At 34.7% G+C, this 27,519-nt stretch overlaps 1 protein-coding gene and 1 non-coding gene across 2 annotated transcripts; one reads left to right on the forward strand and one right to left on the reverse strand.

Moving 5' to 3' along the window:
* The first annotated feature begins 34 nt into the window (after positions 1 to 34).
* On the forward strand, positions 35 to 26,656 carry LOC123564158 (coiled-coil domain-containing protein 40-like). Its single transcript, XM_045357523.2, has 18 exons — positions 35 to 88; positions 2,870 to 2,994; positions 3,216 to 3,572; positions 5,155 to 5,390; positions 5,913 to 5,996; positions 6,432 to 6,651; positions 7,952 to 8,250; positions 8,920 to 9,023; positions 9,424 to 9,667; positions 10,326 to 10,508; positions 11,702 to 11,947; positions 14,153 to 14,366; positions 15,569 to 15,738; positions 16,049 to 16,140; positions 16,448 to 16,636; positions 18,784 to 18,904; positions 20,034 to 20,192; positions 25,437 to 26,656. The coding sequence occupies exons 1-18, from the start codon at positions 63 to 65 to the stop codon at positions 25,683 to 25,685; spliced, it is 3,318 nt and encodes a 1,105-aa protein (XP_045213458.2). The 5' UTR covers positions 35 to 62; the 3' UTR covers positions 25,686 to 26,656.
* Trnae-uuc (transfer RNA glutamic acid (anticodon UUC)) lies at positions 788 to 860 on the reverse strand. Its single transcript has one exon. It is a non-coding gene; the product is annotated as a tRNA-Glu (tRNA).
* Positions 26,657 to 27,519: the final 863 nt, after the last annotated feature.

Raw genomic sequence — 27,519 nt, forward strand, 5'->3', positions numbered from 1 at the left:
CATTGGATTATATTTACCCATAATACGTTCTACTGTTATTTCCTGCCTAGCAACAAAACATCATGGCGGATTCTGATCCTACAGAAAGGTTTTAGAGTTTTTTACTTAATTTTTAACGTCACGAATTATGATTTTATCCTAATTCTAAGTGATTGACATCGCTTTTCATTTGTACATTTATCTAACATAATGACACTAGCATGTTCATGTTCGTTGTGCAATAAAACTGGGTTATTGTAGTTTCCCAAATGTTTCTCAAACATTCCAAGGCAATGTTGTTTACAAACAAGAAATATATCGACGTTGGTGGGGATTTAACATATTGAAATTGTTGGATTGTACCAAAGAGCTTGAACATTCCTGTGCAAATTTAAACAGATACTGCATTTCAAATCAAAGCCAAAGACTGAAAAGCCCTCTCCAGTCGATGTCCACAGAGGCATTGTAGAGTATATTGTCGAAGTCTACTCCCTGACGCAGTTGTCAGACATGGGCTTTAAATGTGCAGGCTATGTGTAAGTCAGGGCTCAAATTTTGCTATCGCTAACTTGCTAAATGCAAGCAGATTTCACAGAATGTGAGTTGATAAAAACGTCACACACATTTTTTTGTGAGTTACAGTACAAATAATATAGACGGTATTGCCGCAGTTTTTGTTAATATTTGCGTTTTCGTTTGAGGATGAGGCAGTCACAGGGTTTTTTCTCGCATGCAGAAGACAGAAATCATGCATCTTTTGTTGGTGAGCCATTTTTGTTGAATGCGTAATAGGAGTGGAAAAACGTGCAGCCCGATACAGGACTCGAACCTGCGACCTTATGCTTGAAAGTCAGATGCTCTACCAACTGAGCTAATCGGACAATCAATATCATAGACAAATTATAAATTATATACACACTGCTACAAATGGTTTACCATATAAAGAGATGTAGCAGTCTATCCGATAATTAAATTTAGAACGCAGTCTACCTTACTACTTCGCGAATCGGTACTTACTCACAATATTGAGTACGAAAATTCGTGTCACCCTAATTTCAGCTGGTAGTTAAGTTGCGCCATCAATGACATGTTCTCAATTATTTTCAGGGTCATTTTGATAATCAGTGTGCTAAATTGCACAAAATTGTGCATCAAGGAAAACCCTGCAAACAATATTAGTGTTCTAACATGATTTTTAAGGATATTGTAAAAATTTTATTGAAAGTTTAAATTTGCAAGAAGATTTTCAGATTTAGCAAGTAAGAAAAAAAAAGCTACTTACTAAAATTTGAAAGTGGTCAAAAAAGTTAAATTTGAGCCCTGTAAGGGACCGGAACACTTCCCTCTTCAAAGAGTCAACTCTTTGGCTCAGTGGACAGAGCATTGGACTAGCATTTGAGTGACCTGTGTTCAAATCCTGCCACAGGCAGTTGGGATTATTTCGTCATAAAATGCTACCCTCTTTGATTTGTTAAGGCTAAAGTCATAAAGATAAAGGTAAGCTTTATTTAATGTCGCATATAATCAACATATAACCTGAGCTACAAAGCTCTTGTGTGACAAAGGAGGTATCCAGTATTAAAGATATACTTACCTGTGCTGATTTTACCTCCTGGTACAACCCTTTAAAATGATGAGTGCCAAGCAATACCATTTTTTCACGTCTTTGGTATGACACTGCAAGGGATCAAACCCCAGACCACCCACACTCAAAGCGGACACTTTACCACTGAGCTATAAAGGTGAGGTTGTTTGGAATCTGAAGAGGGGAAGGGCTTACGCATCGCCTGCATGTTTATGATAATATATAATAATAATAATAATAACTTTATTTAAAGAAGGTAACACATAAAGATATATAACAGTATTAGAACATATTAAACATCTTAAGTTTCAATGTGGCCTTCTATGATATTAATAAAACAGTTCAACACACAAAAATAGATAAAAACTGATTATATAATTATAATACAAGACAGAATTTGAATGATAAATGTTTAAAGCCAGTCTCTCACAAATGCGTCAGGGAGTCAACTCCTTTGCTCAGTGGTTAGAGCATTGGACTAACACCTGAGCGACCAGGGTTTGCCCACCACAGGCAGTCGGGATTTTTCGTCATAAAAATGCTATGCTCTTTCAGGCCTTTTTTTTGTCATAATTTTGAGAATGCCACCAACACCAGTGGAATTAGAAAAATTCTCTTGGAAATTGTCTAATTGCCAGTTTGGGAAAATTTGCAAATTACCAAAATTTATGTAAAGATATTTTTTGTGTAAAATATTAATTGATTGCATTTCAGTAAATGTTCAACAGTATAACTGTTGTTTTAGCAACCAAAATATAAATACAAATTAGCAAAACTATTTTAAAACAGCAAAACCCTAAAAGGTCACAATCATTTCAAATTTTAAATTCAGAATTGGGAAAAAAGATACTTGTTTGCTTTGAGATTACCTCCTTTTACCAGAGGTAGATTTGTAGGGGAAAAAAGCCCTGTCTTTGATTTTTTATGGCTAAAAGTCATAAGAAGTGTAGTGATAGTAGGTTTATAGAACACTTCCATCAGCCTTGCTGTTAATTACAAGGTCCAGGATTCAGTCCCCAGTAGGGACCCTGGTATTTTCTCCCCTAGGTTTACTTTAAAGGATCTTTGTTACATTGTAACTTTGTCTTTAAATCCATGTACCCAATATTACCAATTCTTAATCCACTTAATTTTTTAATAATCACAAATTAAGATTTCTATATATATATATATATATATATATTAATTAGCAACTGCAAAAAGTGGATACTAACCTCCAGTTTTGAAGATTGCATAAATTATTCTTGCACAAATCCAGTTGATTTTGATTTTGGTGTAACACCATTTAATGTTTTCTTTGTACAGACCTGCATCTAGTGCATCCAAAAAGGATGAAGTTGCAGAGAACACCGGGACAGGGGAGCCCAGTGAAGCACAAGCAGAGAGACCACCATCTGGTAGACCTCAGTCAGCAGCAAAATCTGCTGCAGGTTTGTCATTTTGAATGATTCTTCTTTTTTTCCTGATTTACTTTAAGTGACTATGATTTAACTTAATTGATACTGGTGCATTTAGAATAAACACTGCTGAAGCTCTTAACATTAGAAAAAGTGTTTGTTCTCCTGTGAATTCCATAAATTTTTCCTGAAATACTAACTGAAGACGTATTCTATTTTCTGTCTGTTTTTATTTAGATAAAAATCTGTTACAGGATCCAGACCCACATCAGCAAAACCAGGCTCAAGGCCAGCATCAGGCAAACCAGGCTCCAGGCCAGCATCAGGCAAACCTGGATCAAGACCTGTTTCTGCCAAATCTGGTGGTTCCAACAGACCTCCGTCAGCACCAAGAAGTGGGCGTGGTTCAGCAGCTGACAATAAAGCACCTTCACCAGAGGCTGTAGAACAGCCAGTTGAGCAACAAGGGGAACAACCTGGTGTGGACAGAGAGGAAACAGGCCAGTCACTGGACCGCCCTGCATCAGCTGGCTCTAGAAAAGGTTCAAGACCTGCTAGTGCTAGTAGACCACAGTCAGCATCCAGAGAACAAACACAGGACACTGCTGGAGGTAAGAACTGGGTCGAATTGACATTTATGGAGCTTTGATGTTCAGATTTCTTAAAACAGTTGTTATGATGGCCATTGTCATAAGTTTTGTTTAAACTTCTTTTTTTATTTGACATCAACCTCGGGGACAAAAGGTTGTTACATTATCCATTAAAGTAGTTTGCTGGAGTGAAACATGAAATTTGATATATAAAGCAGTTGATGAATGATTTTACTGTTCTGCCAGTTAAGAAAATTGTATGAGATAAATACATGTTCTTTTTAGCTCATCTGATTTTTTGAAAAAAAATGATGAGTTATTGTCATCACTTGAGCGGTTGTCGGCGTCGGCGTTGCCTGGTTAAGTTTTATGTTTAGGTCAGCTTTTCTCCTAAACTATCAAAGCTATTGCTTTGAAACTTGGAATACTTGTTCACCATCATAAGCTGACCCTGTATAGCAAGAAACATAACTCCATCTTGCTTTTTGCAAGATTTATGGCCCCTTTTGTACTTAGAAAATATCAGATTTCTTGGTTAAGTTTTATGTTAAGGTCAACATTTCTCCTAAACTATCAAAGCTATTGCTTTGAAACTTGGAATACTTGTTCACCATCATAAGCAGACCCTGTACATCAAGAAACATAACTCCATCTTGCTTTTTGCAAGATTTATTGCCCCTTTTGGACTTAGAAAATCAGTTTTCTTGGTTAAGTTTTATGTTTAGGTCAGCTTTTATCCTAAACTATCAAAGCTATTGCTTTAAAACTTGCAACACTTGTTCACCATCATAAGTTGACCCTGTATAGCAAGAAACATAACTCCGTCCTGCTTTTTGCAAGATTTATGGCCCCTTTTGGACTTAGAAAATATCAGATTTCTTGGGTTAAGTTTTATGTTTAGGTCAACTTTTTCTCTTAAACTATCAAAGCTATTGCTTTGAAACTTGCAACACTTGTTCACCATCATAAGCTGACCCTGTACAGCAAGCAACATAACTCCATCCTGCTTTTTGCAATAATTATTGCCCCTTTTGGACTTAGAAAATCATTTTCTTGGTTGAGTATTATGTTTAAGTCAACTTTTCTCATAAACTATCAAAGCTATTGCTTTGAAACTTGCAACACTTGTTCACCATCATAAGCTGACCCTGTACAGCAAGCAACATAACTCCATCCTGCTTTTTGCAATAATTATTGCCCCTTTTGGACTTAGAAAATCATTTTCTTGGTTGAGTATTATGTTTAAGTCAACTTTTCTCATAAACTACAGCAAGCAACATAACTCCATCCTGCTTTTTGCAATAATTATTGCCCCTTTTGGACTTAGAAAATCATTTTCTTGGTTGAGTATTATGTTTAAGTCAACTTTTCTCATAAACTATCAAAGCTATTGCTTTAAAACTTGCAACAGTTTTTCACCATCATAAGTGGACACTGTACATCAAGAAACATAACTCTATCCTGCTTTTTGCAAGAATGATGGCCCTTTTTAGACTTAGAAAATCATGGGTAGGACAATATTTCTATTACACAAAAAAAATCAGATGAGCGTCAGCACCCGCAAGGCGGTGCTCTTGTTTATGTATATTTCTGTTTCAACCAGCTCCTGCACCAGGTGGGGATGATGGGGATGGTGACAATGTAGTGGAGGATGATTTCCAGGGTATGGACCAGAACTATGGGCAGCTAATGGCTGCAGGAGGGGGTGGACCACCAGATGGTGATGGAAGTGATGGCTCAGGTGATGATGATGAGGAAGAAGATGAGGGTCAGGAAGAGGACTCAGACGAGGGCAGTGATGCTGAGAGTAACGTTATGGTAGTTCTTGAACCCGACCATGTAAGTTAACCTTTATTTTTTACAGACATTCAGTACAATATATGAGCCGTGCCATGAGAAAACCAACATAGTGGCTTTGCGACCAGCATGGATCCAGACCAGCCTGCGCATCCGCGCAGTCTGGTCAGGATCCATGCTGTTCGCTAACAGTTTCTCTGATTGTAGTAGGTTTTAATAGTGAACAGCATGGATCCTGATCAGACTGCACGGATGCGCAGGCTGGTCTGGATCCATGCTGGTCGCAAAGCCACTATGTTGGTTTTCCCATGGCGCGGCTCATATTGATTTTACTAACTACCCTTTTAAGCATTGTTCTGGTAATTCTTTTACAACTTAGCATGTTAAAAAATATATTTCATTTTATATTTCACTGAAACTATTTAACCTTGTTTCTAATTTCATATTTTCTCTAATTTTGTAAATGATCTCTGATGTCTATAAGGTTTTATTAAGTGATGCAATATGTTTCCATCAACTGTTAGCTATGTTATATTTATATTTCAAATGCTTTTCACCTTTCAGCCACTGATGAAAAGGTTTCAAGCTGCTCTTAAGAATCAGCTTACCAAACAGAATGAGAAAGTCACATTAGAACTGAGAGAACTGGTAAAGAAAATCTTGTACTTTAAAGTCAGTGTCAATCATGATGGCTTGATTTGCATATTTGAGATGTAGTCACCTGATATAATTTAATGAAAGAAATTGGGAAAAAATGTCCTTAGCCGCTAAGTTTTTTTGTGAGATTGAAGTCTTTGCTAACAAGAAATGCAGAAAGGCTATAAGGATAACTGACCTGTTAAGTGAAATTCTGTTGAAAAAAAAAATTATTATACCCAATTCAAACATAAGATTTACAATTTAGTAGAAGGATTCTGCAGTAAAGAAAAGGCAAGTCTTTCCAAATAGTTCAAATTTCTTCTCATGAAGTAGTTATTGCAGTGAAATGAATTGCATAAATAGCTTGAAACATGTTGTTTCCATCAAAGAATTTAAAAAAGCGATAGATGACTTTAGTTGTGTACATTTATAATATGAATACAGGATGAGTCATTGAAAAATCGTAAGAAGGAGCGCGAGGACCTTGGTGTAGATCTTTACGGAATACAACAAGAACTTGCTCGGTACCAGATGATGCTCGAGAAACGGCATGATGAGTTCTCGGAGGTGAAACAGGTGCGAACTCAGGAGGAACAACAGCTAGAGGATGTCAGAAATATGTATAAAGATCTACAGTATAATGCTAATGTGGAGAAGAAAAAGAGTAAGTGTATTCAAGACAGCACAATCTGTTTCATGTTTTAAATGTGTTAAAGGGTTAACAGGATTTTGTTAAACAGGATTTCTCAAATAAAATATTTCTGTTTTTAGCTCACCCATGTGTCGGTGTTCGCGTCAGCGTCCGCATCCGCGTCCCGATTTGGTTAAGTTTTTGTATGTAAGCTGGTATCTCAGCAACCACTTGTGGGAATGGATTGAAACTCCACACTCTTATTCACTGTGATAAACTGACTTACATTGCACAGGTTCCATAACTCTATTTTGCTTTTTAACAAAATTATGCCCCTTTTTTGACTTAAAAATTTTTGGTTAAGGTTTTGTATGTAAGCAGGTATCTCAGTAACCACTTGTGGGCATGGATTGAAACTTCACACACTTATTTACTGTGATAAACTGACTTACATTGCACAGGTTCCATAACTCTATTTTGCTTTTTTACAAAATTATGCCCCTTTTTCGACTTAGAATGTTTTGGTTAAGGTTTTGTGTGTAAGCTGGTATCTCAGTACTCACTAATTGGAATGGATTGAAACTTCACACACTTGTTCACTGATATGATCTGACATGCACAAAGCAGGTCCCATAACTTTATTTTGCTTTCTTACAGAATTATGCCCCTTTTTCAACATAGAAATTTTTTGTTAAGTTTTTGTATGTAAGCTGGTATCTCAGTTTCCACTAATGGGAAAGGATTGAAACTTTACACACTTGTTCACTGTCATGATATGACATACAGTGCAAAGGGTCAATAACTCAACTTCGCATTTTACAAAATTATGCCCCTTTTTCAACTTAGGAGTTTTGGGTTAAATTCTTATATGTAAGCTGGTATCTCAGTACCCACTAATGGGAATGGATTGAAACTTCACACACTTGTCCACTGTCATGAGCTGATAAGCACTATACAGGTTCCATAACCCTATTTTGCTTTTTTACTAAATTATGCCCCTTTTTCGACTTTCGTATTCATTCAATCGACAAGGCTGTTGAATAGTCGAGCGTTGCTGTCCTCCGACAGCTCTTGTTTTTTGGGGGTTTTTTTGGCAGCTGAATAGAGTTTCAGTTACAGTGCCTCTGATGTTGTCAGATGCATACCAGGTCAGTATTGTAGATATGATTAGATTGGATACTTTACCTTGTGCTTCTGTGACTCCTGCAGAGTGAAGGTAATAACATATTTATTATTGCAGTAAAGAGTTTCTGAAAAATTATAAATATAACTTGGAAGTTGATATTACTAATTTAATAATCTTCGTAATAATTCTTTTATTGGATGTTTTCAGCGTCTGAGTTGCAGGGTGAGGTAGAGAACCTTGCACTGAGACTGTTCTACATGCAGAATGCCAAGGAGGATGTGCGTTCTGACATTGCCATCATGAGGCGAGCAGCTGAGAAAGCCGACACCGAGGTAGCCAAGGCTGAAATAGAGAAACAGAAACAGGATCTGTTTGTAGACCGCCTTGTAGAACGGGTAGATAAACTCAAGGAAGAGATCGCCATGTATGAAGCACAGCTCACTGCCCAGCTAGAAGAGACAAAAGCTGCCAAAGAACAGTTGATGGAAGCTTATATGGAAATTGAGGTAAGTTTAAAAACGTGAACTGTGTTATAGAACATTGGTATTATTGGCTTTTGACTGCATGATAATCTAGAGTAAAAGTAAGTTTGCTTAGTTTAGTGGGTGGATAACTGTATCAGTCATGGTGAAAGAGGTTCAAGACTTGTCTGACATTCAGTCAGACGATCCAGGATAACCCATCTGACCAAATGGAAACTCGTCTGACCATGCAGATGTGATAAAAACTGAACATGCATGTAAGAAAACTGCATTGCAAAAATACCTCGGCAGTAGTAAAAACCAACCCACTCCATACCATATTGGACGTACGGTCAGATGCCCTGACCCTTCACATCGGACCTAGCTATTTTTTGACTGCCGTATAGATATAAACATTGATGCTCGGTTTTGAATAATGTTTTCACATAAAGGAAATAGCTGATGCACAACTTGAAATCTTAAAGATAATGTTGGGGTATATTTCATGAAAAAATAGTGTTAAATGCATTGAAGACAAAACATGATAGCTGGTGAAAAATATTGGAAGGTGTGAACAGTAGACAGAAAAGAGAAAACATGTAAATATTATGTTTATAGTGAAAGAAAAGTCTTTTGAGTCAGGGTATTTTGTATAATATTTTACACCATGTATTTTATGTTTCAAGTTGTGTTATAGCTGCTGGTGTATTTCAGGCAATCAGTCTAGAGAAGAAGCAGTTATACCAGCAGTGGAACAGCAGTTTGATTGGTATGAGGAGGAGAGATGAGGCTCATGCTGCCATGCTCGAGGCACTCAGGTATCTAACTGCCATATCTTTTTAGTCATGGTTGTAGACATACAGCTTTTCTCTACCATTACAGATAGAAAGGACAAAGTGCTCCACCTGACAGTATTTAAGACTTTGACTTTAATCTTATAGACCAGAGTAATTTCATTTTTAAATCAATTATAAATCTAAAATTTTTTACCTTTTCTTGAGTCTTGATTAAATTTTCCTTGTACATTTACAGAAGCATATTGAAATATCAAAAGGTACATGTCTACATCACTATCCCGATTTAATATCATTTTTCAGGATGGGGGTTGTAACATTTCTACCTCTTTCTTTCTCCAGGTAATGGATGTACTATTTTTCCTTTTTGAATTGCGTTCAATTTTATATCTATACTAATGGGAATATTCTATTGGATTATCAGTCAGCAACAACAGAAGGTGCTGTCCCTGGAGACAGAGATTGAAGGGTACAAGAAATCAATCCAGAAAGAGCAGGAGCAAAATGAGAAGCTGACTCTGATACTGAACAAGACAGAGCGAGATATCGAGACCGTGAAGAAACAGCTGACACAGTGCCAGAGCAAACACGACGCCCTCAAGTCAGAGTATGCCACTTATACCAGGATACTTCATGAGACTGAGCAGAGTTTGAACAGAGCAATGACTGTAAGTTTAGTAGTCTAGAGAACAACCTTTGTGTCATTATTTTCAGACCAGAATAGTGGATAATAGGATGCTGTTCAACAACTGTTCAAAATACATGTCTCTCAGTATAATATTTCCAGTCTTGACATTATAACATTACTGTAAAATCATTTAATTTCGTGGGCATGAAATTTCGTGGTTTTGATCAAAACGGCAATTTCGTGGGAATATGAATTCGTGGATTTCAACTTTTGAACATAAAATGAATTGGAATTTTAATTGTCCGTTGGGATTAAATTTCATGGATTTACTTAACCACGAAATCCACGAAAATTTGTCCCCCACGAATATTAATGATTTCACAGTATATTAAGGTTAAATTACCAGTTCTTGTTTTCTTCAGAGCCTTGTATCTTCAAATAACAAAAATGTCTGAATGACTTCAAGGTATCATATTGATCCTGCTGTTCCTTGATGAATTATAAATAAGAACTTATTGTGTGCAGTTGGAAAATGGGTTAAATCACAGTTTTTGTGAGCATAGTGTATTTAACTTTTATGATTATGAATTAAAGAACATTTAATGATAGTATCCATTATGTTAATATTTGTTTGCAGTAAAAGTTTAGAATGCCAGAAAGTGTTTTTATATTCAAACTTTTACTTTCATTATTTGTAGGACAAAACACTGAGACAGAATGAGTTGAATGCTCTATGGAAGCAGATAGAGAGAGAATATCTGGAGAAAGTGAAGCTGGAGGATGATATCATGGAAAAGATGAGGAGTCAGCTCACCATGGACAAGGCTGCTCAGTATACCAAAAAACTTACCACAAAGAAACGGGAATTGACTAAACAACTGGTAAATAACATAGACTATAATTCAACGACAATTAGAGAGGCGTGACTTATCCGCTATCCTCGGCGTTTACCGCAGTATTGTTTTGAGCTAAAAGTACAGACATGCCTCGATGCATAAAGTTGATTTATATTCGTATTAATTATTTTCTGAATTTGTCTCTTGTTTCACATCAAAAAAAGATAATTGAAAAAGTGAAATGTAAAAGGGTATTTTTTAACAAAAATAAATCTGTTGGAAATATTGAATTTGAGATAAATTTTCTGTACAGAACATTCAATGTTTTGTCTTTCTGTGCCATGTGTAGCATTCACATGGATTAATTTATCTGTAACTGATTCATAGATAAACATGTCCTGCAATACTTGCACAATAAGCCACAAATGAAATTGTAAAATCTAGTAGTTAAAGAATGGAAGATACTTAGCTAGTAAAACAAATATATTTCACTTGTGCAACATGATGTGTAATGCACAGGGTGGAGTGAATGTCATTACATCACAATGTATATCCTAGAAAAAAGGCTAAAAGGTCATTTAATATATGAGCCGTGCCATGAGAAAACCAACATAGTGAGTTTGCGACCAGCATGGATCCAGACCAGCCTGCGCATCTGCGCAGTCTGGTCAGGATCCATGCTGTTCGCTTTTAAAGCCTACTGCAATTAGAGAAACCATTAGCGAACAGCATGGATCCTGACCAGACTGCACGGATGTGCAGGCTGGTCTGGATCCATGCTGGTCGCAAAGCCACTATGTTGGTTTTCCCATGGCATGGCTCATATGTATGTTTCTTTTACATTTTAACTTGACAGGATGTGTATTTTAATATAATTCATATTCTTTCGCATTCGGATCAGTTCCCTGTCTTTGAAAAATCTTGATTTCTCACTGTTGGAAACAATGGGCTTATCTGGGTATGATCTATTGTTTTATAAATTCAGTAATCTTCTTAACCTTTAGCCTGCTGGTGGCAATTGTATCTGCCTTTGCGACCAGTGCAGACCAAGATCAGCCTGCACATCCGTGCAGGCTGATCATGGTCTGCACTGTTCACTATTCAGTCAGTAAATGTTTAGTGAACACCCCTTCAAATAACAATTGGTATTGCCCAAATTGAATGAAGGACCATTCCATTTTAGAAATGTCGCAGGCTAAGGGTTAAAAGCTTGAAATGAAATGTTTGATTTACTACAGGAAACACAAATGGCCGAGGTGGAGAACGACATATCCCAGAATACCCTACAGATCTCCAATGTCAAAGCTCGTATAGAACGTCTACAGAAAATCTCAGCAGATCTTGATAAGGAGATTGCCAGACAGAATGAGATCATTAACAAGAGTGAGAGCGAGATTGTGCGCAGAAACGCAATCATTGAGCGTAAACAGAATCTCATTGATCAGTTCAACAAAAAACTTGAAGTTATGATCAGCAAGGCTGGCGTAAGTGTCTGTCTTGTCAGTTTTAATGACTTTAATGAATAGGTTTAATAATAATAAAGTTGAGCAAATTTCTATAACATCCTTTACCTTGTTTACCAATTTTAAATGATTGTTTTCTGTAAGACCAGTATATTAATGTTTTTTTAGCTCACCTGTCACAAAGTGACAAGGTGAGCTTTTGTGATCGCGCGGTGTCCGTCGTCCGTCGTCCGTCCGTGCGTCAGTGCGTCCGTGCGTCCGTGCGTCCGTAAACTTTTGCTTGTGACCACTCTAGAGGTCACATTTTTCATGGGATCTTTATGAAAGTTGGTCAGAATGTTCATCTTGATGATATCTAGGTCAAGTTCGAAACTGGGTCACGTGCCATCAAAAACTAGGTCAGTAGGTCTAAAAATAGAAAAACCTTGTGACCTCTCTAGAGGCCATGTATTTCACAAGATCTTCATGAAAATTGGTCAGAATATTCACCTTGATGATATCTAGGTCAAGTTCGAAACTGGGTCACGTGGGGTCAAAAACTAGGTCAGTAGGTCTAAAAATAGAAAAACCTTGTGACCTCTCTAGAGGCCATATTTTTCATGAGATCTTAATGAATATTTGTCAGAATGTTTATCTTGATGATATCTAGGTCAAGTTCGAAACTGGGTCACGTAGGGTCAAAAACTAGGTCATAAGTCTAAAAATAGAAAAACCTTGTGACCTCTCTAGAGGCCATATTTCTCAATGCATCTTCATGAAAATTGGTCAGAATGTTCACCTTGATGATATCTAGGTCAAGTTCGAAACTGGGTCACGTGGGGTGAAAAACTAGGTCAGTAGATCTAAAAATAGAAAAACCTTGTGACCTCTCTAGAGGCCATATTTTTCATGAGATCTTCATGAATATTGGTCAGAATGTTCACCTTGATGATATCTAGGTCAAGTTCGAAACTGGGTCATGTGGGGTCAAAAACTAGGTCAGTAGATCTAAAAATAGAAAAACTTTGTGACCTCTCTAGTGGCCATATTTCTCAATGGATCTTCATGAAAATTGGTCAGAATGTTCACCTTGATGATATCTAGGTCGAGTTCGAAACTGGGTCATGTGCGGTCAAAAACTAGGTCAGTAGGTCTAAAAATAGGAAAACCTTGTGACCTCTCTAGAGGCGATATTTTTCAATGGATCTTCATGAAAATTGGTCAGAATGTTTACCTTGAAGATATCTAGGTCAAGTTCGAAACTGGGTCATGTGGGGTTAAAAACTAGGTCAGTAGATCTAAAAATAGAAAAACCTTGTGACCTCTCTAGAGGCCATATTTTTCATGAGATCTTCATGAATATTGGTCAGAATGTTCATCTTGATGATATCTAAGTCAGATTCAAAACTGGGTCACGTGGGGTCAAAAACTAGGTCAGTAGGTCTAAAAATAGAAAAAACCTTGTGACCTCTCTAGAGGCCATATTTCTCAATGGATCTTCATGAAAATTGGTGAGAATGTTCAGCTTGATGATATCTAGGTCAGGTTCATAACTGGGTCATGTGCAGTCAAAATCTAGGTCAGTAGGTCGAAAAATAGAAAAACCTTGTGACCTCTCTAGAGGCCATATTTTTCACGAGATCTTCATGAAAATTGGTGAGAATGTTCACCTTGATGATATCTAGGTCAGGTTCATAACTGGGTCACGTGCCTTCAAAAACTAGGTCATTAGGTCAAATAATAGAAAAACCTTGTGACCTCTCTAGAGGCCATGTTTTTCAATGGATCTTCATGAAAATTGGTCAGAATTTTTTATCTTGATGATATCTAGGTCACATGTGCTCAAAAACTAGGTCACTATGTCATATAATAGAAATAACGATGTCATACTCAGTTGAACACTGGGTCATGTGGAGATAGGTGAGCGATTCAGGACCATCATGGTCCTCTTGTTTACATTTGGTGGCGAATTTTTATCCTTGTATAGTTTTTATAATGGCAGTGTTTCAGTCTACAGCACTTGACATAAGTAGGATTGGAACTTGTTCTGAAGCTGCCACCATTTTCTGTCATAATTTCCCAAAAGGTATAGCTTATAAATGAAATGTCTGCATTTAAGTTTAAAGTATCATAAAGTCAAATAAGAGTTGCAACAACAACACCTCAACAAGTGAAAAAAACTAAACTTTGGTTAATAAATACTATGTATAGACAGTTCTGATGTTAACACGTTTACCTCCTTTTTAGGGTGTTGAACTTGGTCCACTTGAGATCAACATCAACTCACTACAGAAATCAATAGATGCTCGAGTACAGGAGATTGTTGACCTGCAACAGTTGTGGTTGAGACAGCAGACTGAGCTGGTGCGACTTTCTAAGGACAAGGATGAACAATCTGTTGATGTAACCAAGCTGAAGAAACAGCTTACAATTCTTACCCAGAAAAAAGCTAGAACTGAAGGTATTCTTTGCTTAGTTTGTTATAATTTATTACAGAACATTCTCTTTTAGGGAATGAAGTACATTAAACCTTTGTACAGAACTTGCTTTGATTGTATTTCATTTGGTTATACAAAAATTTCAGTAAGCATTCAATAAGCAAATATCAAACATTTGACTATTTTCTTCTACTAGTTGACTGGTAGTAACTTACCACTTGCCTCTGTTTCATATTAGGACATTTTCTGTGTTATTTAGAGCCCTGTAGTTAGTTCTGCTAAGTGTAGAGCACTGTAGTTAGTTCTGCTATTATTGTAGAACAATGTAGTTAGTTCTGTTAGCTTGTAGAGCACAGTAATTAATGCTTCTAGCTTGTAGAGCACTGTAGTTAATCTGCTAGATTGTAGAGCACTATAGTGAGTTGTGTTAGCCTGCAGAGCACTGTAGTCACTTCTGTTTGCTTGTAGAGCACTGTAGTTAGTTCTGATAGCTTGTAGAACACTGCCGTCAGTTCTATTTGCTTGTAGAGCACCGTAGTTAGTTATGTTAGTGTATACAGAATTATACTTAGTTCTGTAAGTGTATACAGCACTGAAGTGTGTTCTACTAGTGTGTAGAGCACTGTAATAGGTTCTGCTAGCTTGTAGTACATTGCAATTCTGTTACCTCAAGGAGCACTGTAGTTTGTTCTGCTAGCTTGTAGAGCACTGTAATTCTGTTAGCTTGTAGAACACTGTAGTTGGTTCTGTTAATTTGCAGATAACTGTAGTTAGTTCTGTTAGCATGTAGAGCATTGCAGTTAGTTCTATAAGCTTATAGAGCACTGTAGTTCTATAAGCTTGTAAAGCACTGTAGTTCTGTAAGCTTGTAGAGCACTGTAGTTCTATAAGCTTGTAGAGCACTGCAATTAAGTTTGTTAGCTTTGCTAGCTTGTAGAGCACTGTAGTAAGTTCTGTTTGCTTGTAGAGCACTGTATTTAGTTCTGTTACCTTGTAGAGCATTATAGTTATGTCAGTGTATACAGCATTGTACTTTGTTCTGTTAGTGTGTACAGCACTGGAGTGTGTTCTCTAGTGTGTAGGGCACTGTAATATGTTCTGCTAGCTTGAGGAGCAATGCAGTTAGTTCTTTTAGCTTATAGAGCACTATAGTTTGTTCTGCAAGCTACAGAGAGCCTGGTAATTTCTGAAAGTTTGCTCATGTGTATGTTATATTGTACATCAGGTGAGATTGATGGTCAGAGGTTGGAGACGTATGAGATAGAACGCAGCATCAGCAACATGCAGAATGATATGATCAAACTAAACAAACTCTTACATAAAGAGAAGGGAACACAAGTCATGTTGCAACAAGACAATATCCTCAAAGAAAACGACTTCATCACTAGGCTCAAGGTATGTTCCAAAGTTTTAGCAGTATCCTTGCTGTGTGTCAATAAGTTGTCAGAAAAATAGGCTCTAAAAACAAAAAATAGCAAAAGCAACAGGTCTGTTGAATGTACGTAATTACAAAAGCTGTTTCAGTTGTAGAGCATAGTACTTGTACTTTGAACTGATGGTCAGTAGTTTGAATCGTGCACAAAGTTTATTTTTGTTTGAGGAATCATCATCCTACAAAGAAGTTTGAATATTTATTGTATTTAACTGTTACAAGTAAGTGTAAAGAATAGATATATATGTGTATGCAAAATGCTGTGTCTTTCAGGACCACGAACATGAGTCTATAGAATTACAGACTAACCTCGAGGCTCTGAAGGAGGAGAAAGAAAGGCTGCTCAACAGTCTTGTTGAGGCTGAGTAAGTATAACAAAGTCATGTAGAGGCTAAGTTTATACCTTACAGTTAAAGAGAAGCGATAGTTTCAACCCAGTTGTTTTATAGAATCTTTAAGGGGAAAAAACAAAGAAATATTTTAACAATTTTATAAATTAGATAAATGAAATGTTACACAGAAAATTCTTTGAGGAGCGTTAATTTTACAATATTTGAAATATCGTAAATAGTTATTCAACACAATGCATAGTACTTTTACTAGAACTTTTGTTATGATGTAAATACTTGACATATGATGGAATGTCTAAGTTTGGTATTACTTTTCGCTTAGACGTCAGATTATGTTGTGGGAGAAGAAAACTCAGCTTGCTCGTGAAACTCGTGCTGCTGTGGACTCCGAAGTTGGTCAAGGCGAGGTGCGTGCCATGAAGGCCGAAATCCATCGTATGCAGGTCCGATATTCACAGCTGATGAAGCAACAAGAAAAGATGATACAAGAGATGGAGAAGGCTGTGTCAAGGTAAAAACATCTACTGTAACAATTTAAATTTGGAAGTAAGGGCATTTGAGTGATTAGAAATTATTCATGGATTTTAGGGTTGAAAAACGGTCCTGCAATAAACCACTAAGGATCGCTAAGGACCACTAAGGAGGCACAAAGGACCACTAAGGACCTCTAAGTGAGCACAAAGGACCACTAAGGGGTGACTTAGGGTACAATAAGGACCCTTAAGAAAAATCTAAGAAATAAATGTTAAAATAAAAAAGATATGAGTAAATTATTTCAGGCAGTTTTCCTAGCAAAGACCGCTAAGGAGGCACTATGGTCCACTAAGGACTATTAAAGATGCACTATGGACAAATTAGGGGCAATTACGATAATAATTATTGAAAGCAGTGCCAACAGATTGTATTACGTTAATTTTCAAGTTTAAATTTTAATTTTAAGATAGCATGGTTAAATTTTTAAAAAAGATATGAGTAAATTATTTCAGGCAGTTTTCTTTATACCATCAAGTGAAAAGAAATATCTAAATATATTGATTCTAAAATATATGTCTTCAAATATAGAAGCATATATGATAAATTTGTACAGAAATAAATATCAATAATTAATTTGTCATAAATAATTCCCTTTCTAAGAAATGAATATATTTTGCAGATTTCTTGATTGCATCCATTCAAGCTGTGTTTGATAAAATCTTTCAGTTATATTAAATTGTTGCTCTGTTGTATTGTAAAAATTGTTACAAACAACTATTCAGTGGAAAATGATATTTAATTAGTCCTTTGTAGGTACTTTTCTGTAAATATATATCTGATTTCTTGAAATGACATAAAATACAGTATATGACTTTGTTAAGGTACAAAATTAAAATAAGAATCAAAATTTTCAATGACTTTAATGATTAGTATGTTTGTAGAACTTTTAATAAGCAATGCAATTGTGTGTTTAATATTCTATAAATATATATCTGATTTCTTGAAATGACATATAATATAGTATATGAATTTGTTAAACTAAGGTACAAAATTAAAATAAGGTTTTAAAATAAAAATTTTCAATGACTTTTAGTGATTAGTATGTTTGTACATAGAACTTTTGATAAGTAATGCAATTGTGTGTTTTATTGTTCTGTAAAAATATATATAATATATGATTTATTGATATGACATAATATTATGATATAGTATGGATTTCTTAAAAAATCAATAAATAAGGTTAATTAAAATTTCCGTTGACTTAATTGATTAGTATGTATGTATATAGAACTTTTGATAAGACATATAGTATATGAATTTGTTAAGGTACATTATATCAATATATTATAATTATTATATCGATAAATAAGGTTAAATAAGATTTCATGATTTTAGATTGAAGACAATAAAGTTACTAAATTTTGATTGTGTTGTTATGCGATACAGACAAAATGCATATTTATTCATGAGACATTTATAACTTAAGCAGTCTGTTAGCTGGCCATGCTATCTTATAATTAAAATTTAAACTTGAAAATTAAAGTAATACAATCTATTGGCACTGCTTTCAATAATTATTATCGTAATTGCCCCTAATTTGTCCATAGTGCATCTTTAATAGTCTTTAGTGGCCCATAGTGCCTCCTTAGCGGTCTTTGCTAGGAAAACTGCCTGAAATAATTTACTCATATCTTTTTTATTTTAACATTTATTTCTTAGATTTTTCTTAAGGGCCCTTATTGTACCCTAAGTCACCCCTTAGTGGTCCTTAGTGCACACTTAGAGGTCCTTAGTGGTCCTTTGTGCCTCCTTAGTGGTCCTTAGCGGTCCTTAGTGGTATATTGCAGGACCCGTTGAAAAAAGGTTCCTTAAGGGGAGTGGTAACATGTAGATTCTGGATTCTAGCCCCGCCTCCCAGGATCATCAGCATACCTGATATGATACCAGTACTTGTTTTTCCAGAAAGTGTACTAGAGAGTGGTTCAAGTAAGCTTTAAGCTTTCATCACGATCATGCTAAGATAAATTAGTGTAAATTGAATAGCTTCCAGGAATTCAAACCACACTTCAGTCCCTCGCTTTTATAAGGATTCAGAAATGAAATTCCAGTTTCAACACAACTCAGAATGTTGATCATTCTTTAGTCCCTGTTATTATACCGAAGCCTTGATATTCTGTATTTCAGACGTGACACGATAGTTACTCGAGGGGACGCCTCACAGAAAATCAACAAGAAGGTGCTAACAAAAGGAACATTTGAACGCCAAATGAATGAAACTAGAAAAAAGATTAAACAAACAATTCAGGTATGATCATTGAACATAAGTCCATAACTCTTTTCTGATTTCAGAAGTGATAATCTTATCTATTCACTTTGGTATTTTTCCTTTTTAAGAGAAATTTTAGAAATGACATGGCTCAAGATATCTTTATTTTGTTTTATGAAGACTCTTGAATTAGGCTTTAGACTTAAATTTATATCCCAAGTCAATTCTTTGTTTTTAGAAAAGGCCATAAAGTCTTTTATGCTCCCAGAAAGAGGACACATAATTATATGTTGCTGTTTCATGTCTTTCCATCCATCAGTCCGTCACATATTCTTGTCCAGTTTATTTCTCAGCAACTGCTCACTGGCATTGAGTGACACTTCATATCAGGAGATGTGCATATTTTCATGTTCTGGTCAGATCATTTTTCACTGAGTTATTGCCCTTTGATTATTCAACATTAGTATACTATAGCACCAATTTTTGTCTGGAGTATCCCTCAGCAACCTTTGGCAACAATTCAGTGACAATTCATAGGAAGCTTCACTGTCAAGAATAGATGGATGTATTACCTTTCATGTTCTAGTCAGATGATTTTTCATTGAGTCATTGCCCTTTGATTATTCAACATTAGTAACTATAGTGGCATCCTTGTCTGGAGTATTTCTCAATGAATTATGCTTTTGTGCTTTCAAAAGGCAATAGCGGTACTTCATGGAGCATCTATTGGTTTTACTGATATTTTCTAGTATAAGACAAGCAATGTTATATGTAACTTTTGATAAAACATATTTTCTAAATCAAAACTTTGGAACATTGTAAATATGAATGCTGAAGCAGAGTTGGCAATTGTAGATTGTGTAATATTCCTGATAGTTTAACTTTTACTAAAATCTGCATTCAGTGTGACTTATGATTTACTAAATTCCGTGTTCAGTTTAACATAGAATTTGTTGTTATCTGGTACCACCTTGGAAGCCTAATGGTAGAGCACTGGCTTCGAGTGCAGGAGGTTGTTGGTTCAATTTCTGGCCATGTCATACCAAAAATATGAAAAATGCTATTAGTAGCTTCCTCACTAAAAATGAGATATAATGATATAAACTGTTGAGAATCACAAACTTACATAAATTTGTAATAGCTGTATGAACATTGCTGTGTTGTACAGGAGGCAAATTCATGTGATGGTGAAATCCAGCAGTTACGTGATCACCAGACACAACTGAGCTCGCAGCTGGAACAGGGTCAGCTGAACGTCCAATCATTGCAGAGCAACTCGGACACCATTGATGGAGATATTGATAGACTTATTGAAGTTAAACAGAAGGTATAATATACGTTTATTCTCCCAAAATTCCATTACCCTATATGAACTGCAATGTTATTTGTTCTATTAGCTTTATTCAAATGTACAAACTATACTATTGTTAATTAATTAAAAAGGTAGAGAATGAACATCTGCTAATTGCTAAATTATTGAGTGATTTATAGATTAACATCTTTTCTAAATTAACTGTCAGAAATGCAGTCAGTTAAAAATAAGTGAAATTTAAACTGTACTTTTAATTAGCATATTAAGACAGCCTTTAAAGTAAACTATTACATTTTGCACAAGACGTGTTTCTGTAAGAAAGGATTTGAAAATGTAAAGAAAAGTTTAAAAAAGCAATTTTACGTTTTCTCCTCAGTTAAGCATACAAATATTTCTATAAACAATATATAGAGATGACATATTTATGGTACTGTAGTTTCACACAGTTACATGATGACAGTGGACATCTGAAAGATTATAGATAACTGTACATTTTGAAAAAAAAAAGCAATAAAAACTCAATTTGTTGAATGCAATTAAATTTGACAAATACAGATCTTTTCACAAATTTATGGCCCTTTCTCTAATAGATATCACAAGGAAACAATATGGTACCTGTCAAGTAAACAATACTGGGGGAGGAGGAAATTAGTTCAGGTGCTCTAGGGCATGCCTGGTCAAATCTCTAATTAATCAAATTTTCAGATCTTGACTGATAGGTGAAACAAAGACAAAAGCTACTAGCAACTAAGTACGGTTTGATGATTACATAGGGGATATGATTCCTTTCCTGAACTTGTCTTTCTTTGAGGCACTTTGATGTTGGGGTAGACTAAAAGGCACAGTGGTTTGCCTCTCTCCTCAGTCAATGTACAATAAATATGTTAAAAATTTTACATTCACTAAAAGTAGCATTTAATTCTTAATTAAGCCCTGATCGAGCTTTGTAGGCTGTCTAGACTAGCATGAAATGTGTCTGAACAATCACATTGGATTCAATCCTTCATTGTCATATTGTTCCATAAAATATATAATATTCAAAATTACTGAAACAAAAAGTTTGAATGAAAAAATTCAGTTTTCATTAATCATAGATATGCTCATTAAGGCTTGAATTAAAATCAGCAACAGAAAACTGTATGAAAGCATTACCATCATATAACTGTATTTATTAGTATGTCATACATTTGAATACCTTATCATCAAAGCTTTAATAAAGTAAACATACAAGTCAACATAGTGACTGTTAGTTTAACTGTTGTTTGAATTTGCCGCTACATTTAAAAGGGTCACCTGCCCCTTCAGTTCTGACCAGACACATTTCCTGAGGGTTTAGGTCAATAATAGATGAATTAACTGTCATGTTTGATGACATGTAACATTTTATGCCAGTTTCTGTGTTCCTAAGGCTATATAGTAATAACTCTAAAGTAGATAATTGAGCTATAAGTGTGCTGAGACGGCCCCCACTCCACTGTTCAAAATTTGGTGGGAAAAGCAGTGACTGTCGTTTAACTAACAGTCCATCTTTCTTGACCTGAATTGAAACATTATCTTAAGCGGAAGCAAAGTTTTAAAAAGATGGACTTTTCAAAAAAAAAAGATTTTGTTACTTTGCAGGGCTTCTGTTTCCTTCTGCTAGGTGTTGTTTATAGATTTCACGCTTTCAGAAAAGTTCTTTCGAAAATGCACTTTTCCCAAAAATTGACTTTACATGAGGAGTTTTCTTCCTCTGTGCCCGTATACCAAGCTATTTTTCCCCAAATAACAATACAGACTCTTCCCTTCTAAATGAAAAAAACACCTTCTTTGATTAGAATAGACATAGTAAGAACGGAACATAATTACATTCAGTCAGTCTCTAGGTAAATTCCTATAACTTGACATAGCAAAATATAATTAATAAATAAGCATGGAAAACATTCAGAATTTCAGTAAATGCTTGATGTTAAGAATTCATACAGGGTAATACTGACATGCACAGTCCCTAGAATTTGTCTGATTTTTATTGTATTTTTTATGTGATATATTTCATCTAAATTAGTTAAGAGACCAGTGTGAAAATATTCCAACCTTTCAATGTAGGTGTCATACAAGTATAACATTATCTCTTTAAAGTCATGTTCCCTGCTAATATTGAAATAGATAATTAGCAGAAATATGAAGTATCATAAACAAATGTGAGATTTCCAGCTAGCTTTACAAGTCACCTGCTTAAAGTATGTATAGTTGCTATATATTAACACAAAATGTGAGACTTTAGAGATTGTCTCCACCTGTCCCCTTTATTCCAGATTTTTAAGTTTCCCTCCAAATTTCTTGTTATATCCAAGCGACCCCTTATATTTGTGATACTGCCTAACTGTGGTACATAGATAGTGATGTGATAGATATCTCAGTATAGTTAGACTGTGCAAATATTTACATATTTACTTTCTGTTCTTTTGTTGTCTTTGTTGATAAAGCAGAGGCTTATGTTTAATTAAGCTAGACATTACTTATATATATGAATGAACCAATTGAATTTAACCCCGAATTACATCATACTTAGCTCAAAGAAGAAAAACTGTGCTTAGATTGTGTTCAAGGACTTTAGTACACTTGAATTGGGAAAAATAATTGAATAAGTTTTGATAATGAATGCAAATGTAATATAACAAGTAAATTATAGACAGGTTTACTTTCATAAAAGATTAACAGATAATTCTTTAATGTTCAAAACATTTTCTATTTGAAATAAATTACTGCATGAAAAATTAAATTATTAATTCTTCATACAGGATTAAGGGTTGTATGTAGCCCCTACCCCCGACAGGGTATTTTTGACCCCTAATGACCCCTACTGTGCCTGTCTGCAGGCTGTAGTGTTATTAATGATTGATAAATTAAGCCGCATTCATTCATTGTTATCAGATTCCTTTGTTACCTGCAGATATCTATGAATACAGACTTAATGATATATTAAACAACTGTTAGGCTTTTGTCCATTTATCTGCTGTATGTGGCACATTGATCAACATTTCCCTTTGAAGGTAACAGTGTAGTTAAGCATTATTCTGTTAGATCACTGTGATGTTCAGATGTATAAATACCAACTGATTACTGTGTTACATCACCAAGTAGGGTCCTGCTGGTTCCCCTATACAATTAGTACAAATATTAAATATAAGCAAAATATTTTGATTTATATCTAAATCCTTATATGAATGCATGAAAATAATAAAAATTATATCTATTGTAATATATTTATTTAAAAGTAGCAGGGCTGATTCTACAAAGATAATTCAGAATATTTTGGTATTAATATTTTTGTTTTTATTTAACAAAGTGGGGCATATTTTGTGCCTTGGTGAAATAAAGTGGTCCTGGGTGATTTTATATGTGAGTAATTTGTCCTTCATTTTAAGTCTGTTTGAAGTCAAACCGTGATATCTTTTACAATTTTTTTCTCTGCTTATTTCGTTTCCTGAAATTATGAACTTAGCCACAAATGGCGTTTATAGTGAGATATTGCAAAAGAGTGCATTGTTGTATAATGGCAAATCTGTCATTCATTGAAATATGAAAATATATCTCAAATATGTTATTTATTTCGTCTTTATTTATTACCTGAACAAATATATCAACCTTTATTAAAATTCATATTCAACTGAGCCACAGACATATATTTCCATGTTTGAATTTGCCATAAATTTTTGTGAAAACATCATGAAAACTGATTATTGACAAGTTTACAACTTTAACAACATTGATGATTGCTTTTATTGAAATTATTATTGACTGCTAACATCATGTAACAACTTGCTCAAATAAATCAATAAAAATGTTTATAAAATTTGCATACAGTATATTAAATATGCATAAAGGTGTTATAAAGTGTGACCTAACTATTACCATATAATCACAATTAGGTTCTGACATGTTTATTTGTACCATTAATGGTACTTTTGTAAATTGTTGCAAACTTGGTAACTGTCAAAATGAACAAATTTTGAATAAATTGATCCCGCCATTTTTAGCTAGGGGCTGCTGTAGTTTACAATTATAGACCTCAGTTGTATGGTGCATCACTTGCTTCTAAGTATCTCTTTGTTACTGTAACACAACGGTTTTTGACACCTTTTCATTAGAAATGTGAGAAAGTTTGCCTGAGGATGTTCAAATTTTCAGTTAGATGATGTTTAAAATTGCCGCCACTCTTTCGTCATGACATTAAGGCTGTGTCAGAATTTATCTTTGTCAGCATCTGTTTTATCTTGTACAGTTGACAAATTAGTTGAAACTTATTTTTCATCTGATAAAAAAACATATTGCAACTTCCCTATTTGTGACATATGCTTTTTGCTGTTAAATGCTTTTGAATTTTTAGGGGTTTTTTTGTTTGTTTGTTTTTTGTTTTTTTAACATTTACAAAGAAGACCTTTAGAATCATCTCTTGTTTACAAAGGCTCTGTGACAAGAAGTCTTATTTCTATAGTGAGTTTCACTGGCAGTAATTTTCAAGGTCTTGGTTTGTAATACATAGTTTTGGGCGATGTTGTCCATCTTCAGAAACAGAGAAATGAAGGAATGTTTCTTCCATACAAGAAGATCTATTTCTTATAGGGTATGATGGTTAGCCGTATTTTATATTACGATAAAAACAAGGTGTTCATAAAATTGTTTACAAGGAAAACTGCTGAACTGGAATGTGTTTATACCTATCTGTTGTACGGTTAAATTATCAACAAAATTGGATATTATTTATTTTTATAAAGGATGCAATTTACTAAAGCTTATAAGATTAGGAATTCTTCAGTTAATGTGGTAGCTTTTAGCAGATAGGACTGTAACAACATGTCATAGTAATACTCTGCTAATACCTGGTAATCCCTTACAATCAGCTTTAACTGTACAAGATGAAACCATTATCAACTTCTGTCCTTTGTTATAAATCTGCTGCTTTTGGCACACTTTTGCTTTGCAATATAATACGAGTGACAGGCATATGGCAGGCTTTAATTTAATGGAATTTTTGACACGTTAGTCAAGTATTTTAAGAACAAAAATTTTATTTATCAAGGAGCCTTTTAAGAATAATTTACATCTATTAAGGGGCTGGAACAAACAATCAATTGATTGTTTAGCCAATGAAAGAACAAGTGGAAGTATTTGTTTGCCACTCTGCATCACAAAAAGTAAGATATTTACACTTTTATCGACAACTAAAATGTACCAGTTTAGTTTCGTTCAGTCTCAATGTTAAATTTGTGATTTCAGAACATGACAGAATTGCTGGCCAGACAACAGAAGATGAAATACTACCAGCAGGCAAAGGAAGGCAAGTACAACCGGCTCTGCAAGTCCGAGGCATCATTAGAATCAGAGTATCAGAAACAGGTTGACCGGATGCAATCTCTGAGCGCCATCGTGGACAGGTTGAACCAGGAGTATCCTCATGCACAGCCCACTTTACGACGTGTCACTGTTAATCTTAGCTCAAAGTCTGTAGATGATGAAAGTTTATAGAGGAATAAAAGTCGACAAAAAAAAAACTGTTCTGTGATAAAACTGAAAACAAGTGACTGAATTTCTGTTGTATGAAATTATAATTGTTAAATTATGTGAAAATATAGATATATGACTTTTTTAAAGTATATAAACCGCTATTTATTTCTACAAAAGATTTACCCTCTTATTGAAAATGTAAAATTTGTGATTTTGCATAAAAACACTGCCAGAACTTGCTGGTTCCCTGCAGCATGTATAACTCTTTAATTATTAAATTGTTGCTTCTTTTGGTTAAATTTTTATGACGTTAACACAGAGTTTCATAAGATAGGAATATTTGATATTTTCTGTAAAAAGTACTGGTGTACAGAGACTGTCGGTTATGAAGTATTTTGTGAACTATGACTGCATAGTGAATCACTGCACATACTCATGTACTATGCACAATGTTTAAAGAATTCCACAGTCAAAGTCTTAATGGAGGTATGACCATGTTTATCTATAAGAATGTCTATATCCATATAATTCGGTATGTATGGTTTCATAAAAGTTATTCCATCCAAATTTCTTATTTGTTAAAATTTGAATCATCTGTCTTTTTTTTGAGAACTGTATTCTTGTGTTTGAACATTGTGTCTTTCTCCTTATTTATGTATAAATGTGTACATATCAATGAACATCTGTGATCGTATTTTCTTTGTTATAAATGTCACAATTTCAATATTTGTGCTAAAATAAATCTAAACAAAAAGTTTGTTTTATCTTTATTAGACTTAAATAGTTTGCAATTATTTGTTGGAAGGAATGACTGTTTTAACGTAAATGTGAAAGATCAGTTTATAAGGATGTGTTACAACAGTTTACTAGTGAAGTGTAGAGCAATTCTGTTCTGTTCTGTCTAGATATCTAGTTCTGTCAATTTATTTTTTCAAATGGAACAGGATCTAAGCACTGCAGTGTACATCCAATAAAGGGCCGATTACATCAGAGTATTGTTATCTTGTTTAAATTCTAGATCAACTTAATTGCCAATGAAAACTTTTGTACATGAAAATTGCATTTAAATACGAAATTGCATTTGTTTGTATTTCTCACTTATCAAGGTACTTGTTCTGCATTGACAAATAGAGAATTGTTCGATCTAAGAATGTTGCAGGTAAACAAGAAGAGATTAGCCCCTTTGGTGGAAGAGGTTGTGGACAATAGGTGCTAAAGAAAGAAGTAATATTTATTTCAGAAATTAGTACTAAAAGGAAAATGAATTGAACTACCACAATAGCTTTTTTGTTGTCTAGAAAATGTTATATAGAGAATCTTGTAGGACTGTCTACAAGTCTTTTCTTATTAAATTTATGAAACAAGTTGAATAAAATGGAAGGTTCTCATATGTATTCAACGAGATCAATAACTTAATGTGGAAAGACACAAATGTAACATTTTTTTTCTTGCATGTATTTTTTTTTCTTTCTGGCAAAACATTGAATTTTTTTCTTCTTCATCTCTTCTATGATTGAAATGATGTCGACATCAGAATGTTATTACAGACATCTAATTGATATGAAAAATGCGACCTAGCATTTTTTCAGGTCCACACAACTTCGAAAATAGGGATTGTATGTGTTGAATCATCATACTTGCTTAGAACACGGAATGGCCTGTCTGTGTACACACAGTCTGATCTTTGGTAAAGCAGTAATAGATTATCTACAATCACATCTGTTTGCCAAAACGTCTGGGTCGGCAGGAGACCTCAGTATCTCAATTACTTGCTATCCTGCTGATCAGCCCACGCTACAAGTATTAGTCTAAGTACTCTACCTAAGCCACTATCTGACCCAGATCCCAAATGTTT

This window comes from Mercenaria mercenaria, chromosome 2, assembly GCF_021730395.1.
Source record: "Mercenaria mercenaria strain notata chromosome 2, MADL_Memer_1, whole genome shotgun sequence".
Lineage (NCBI taxonomy): Eukaryota > Metazoa > Mollusca > Bivalvia > Venerida > Veneridae > Mercenaria > Mercenaria mercenaria.

What these genes read in the sequence shown, in the direction of transcription:
- LOC123564158 (XM_045357523.2), top strand. Translation starts at nt 63, where the DNA reads ATGGCGGATTCTGATCCTACAGAAAG. An exon ending in TAATGTGGAGAAGAAAAAGA is followed by an intron (nt 6,652 to 7,951) that starts GTAAGTGTATTC and finishes GGATGTTTTCAG; the next exon opens with CGTCTGAGTTGCAGGGTGAG. An exon ending in GTTTGAACAGAGCAATGACT is followed by an intron (nt 9,668 to 10,325) that starts GTAAGTTTAGTA and finishes CATTATTTGTAG; the next exon opens with GACAAAACACTGAGACAGAA.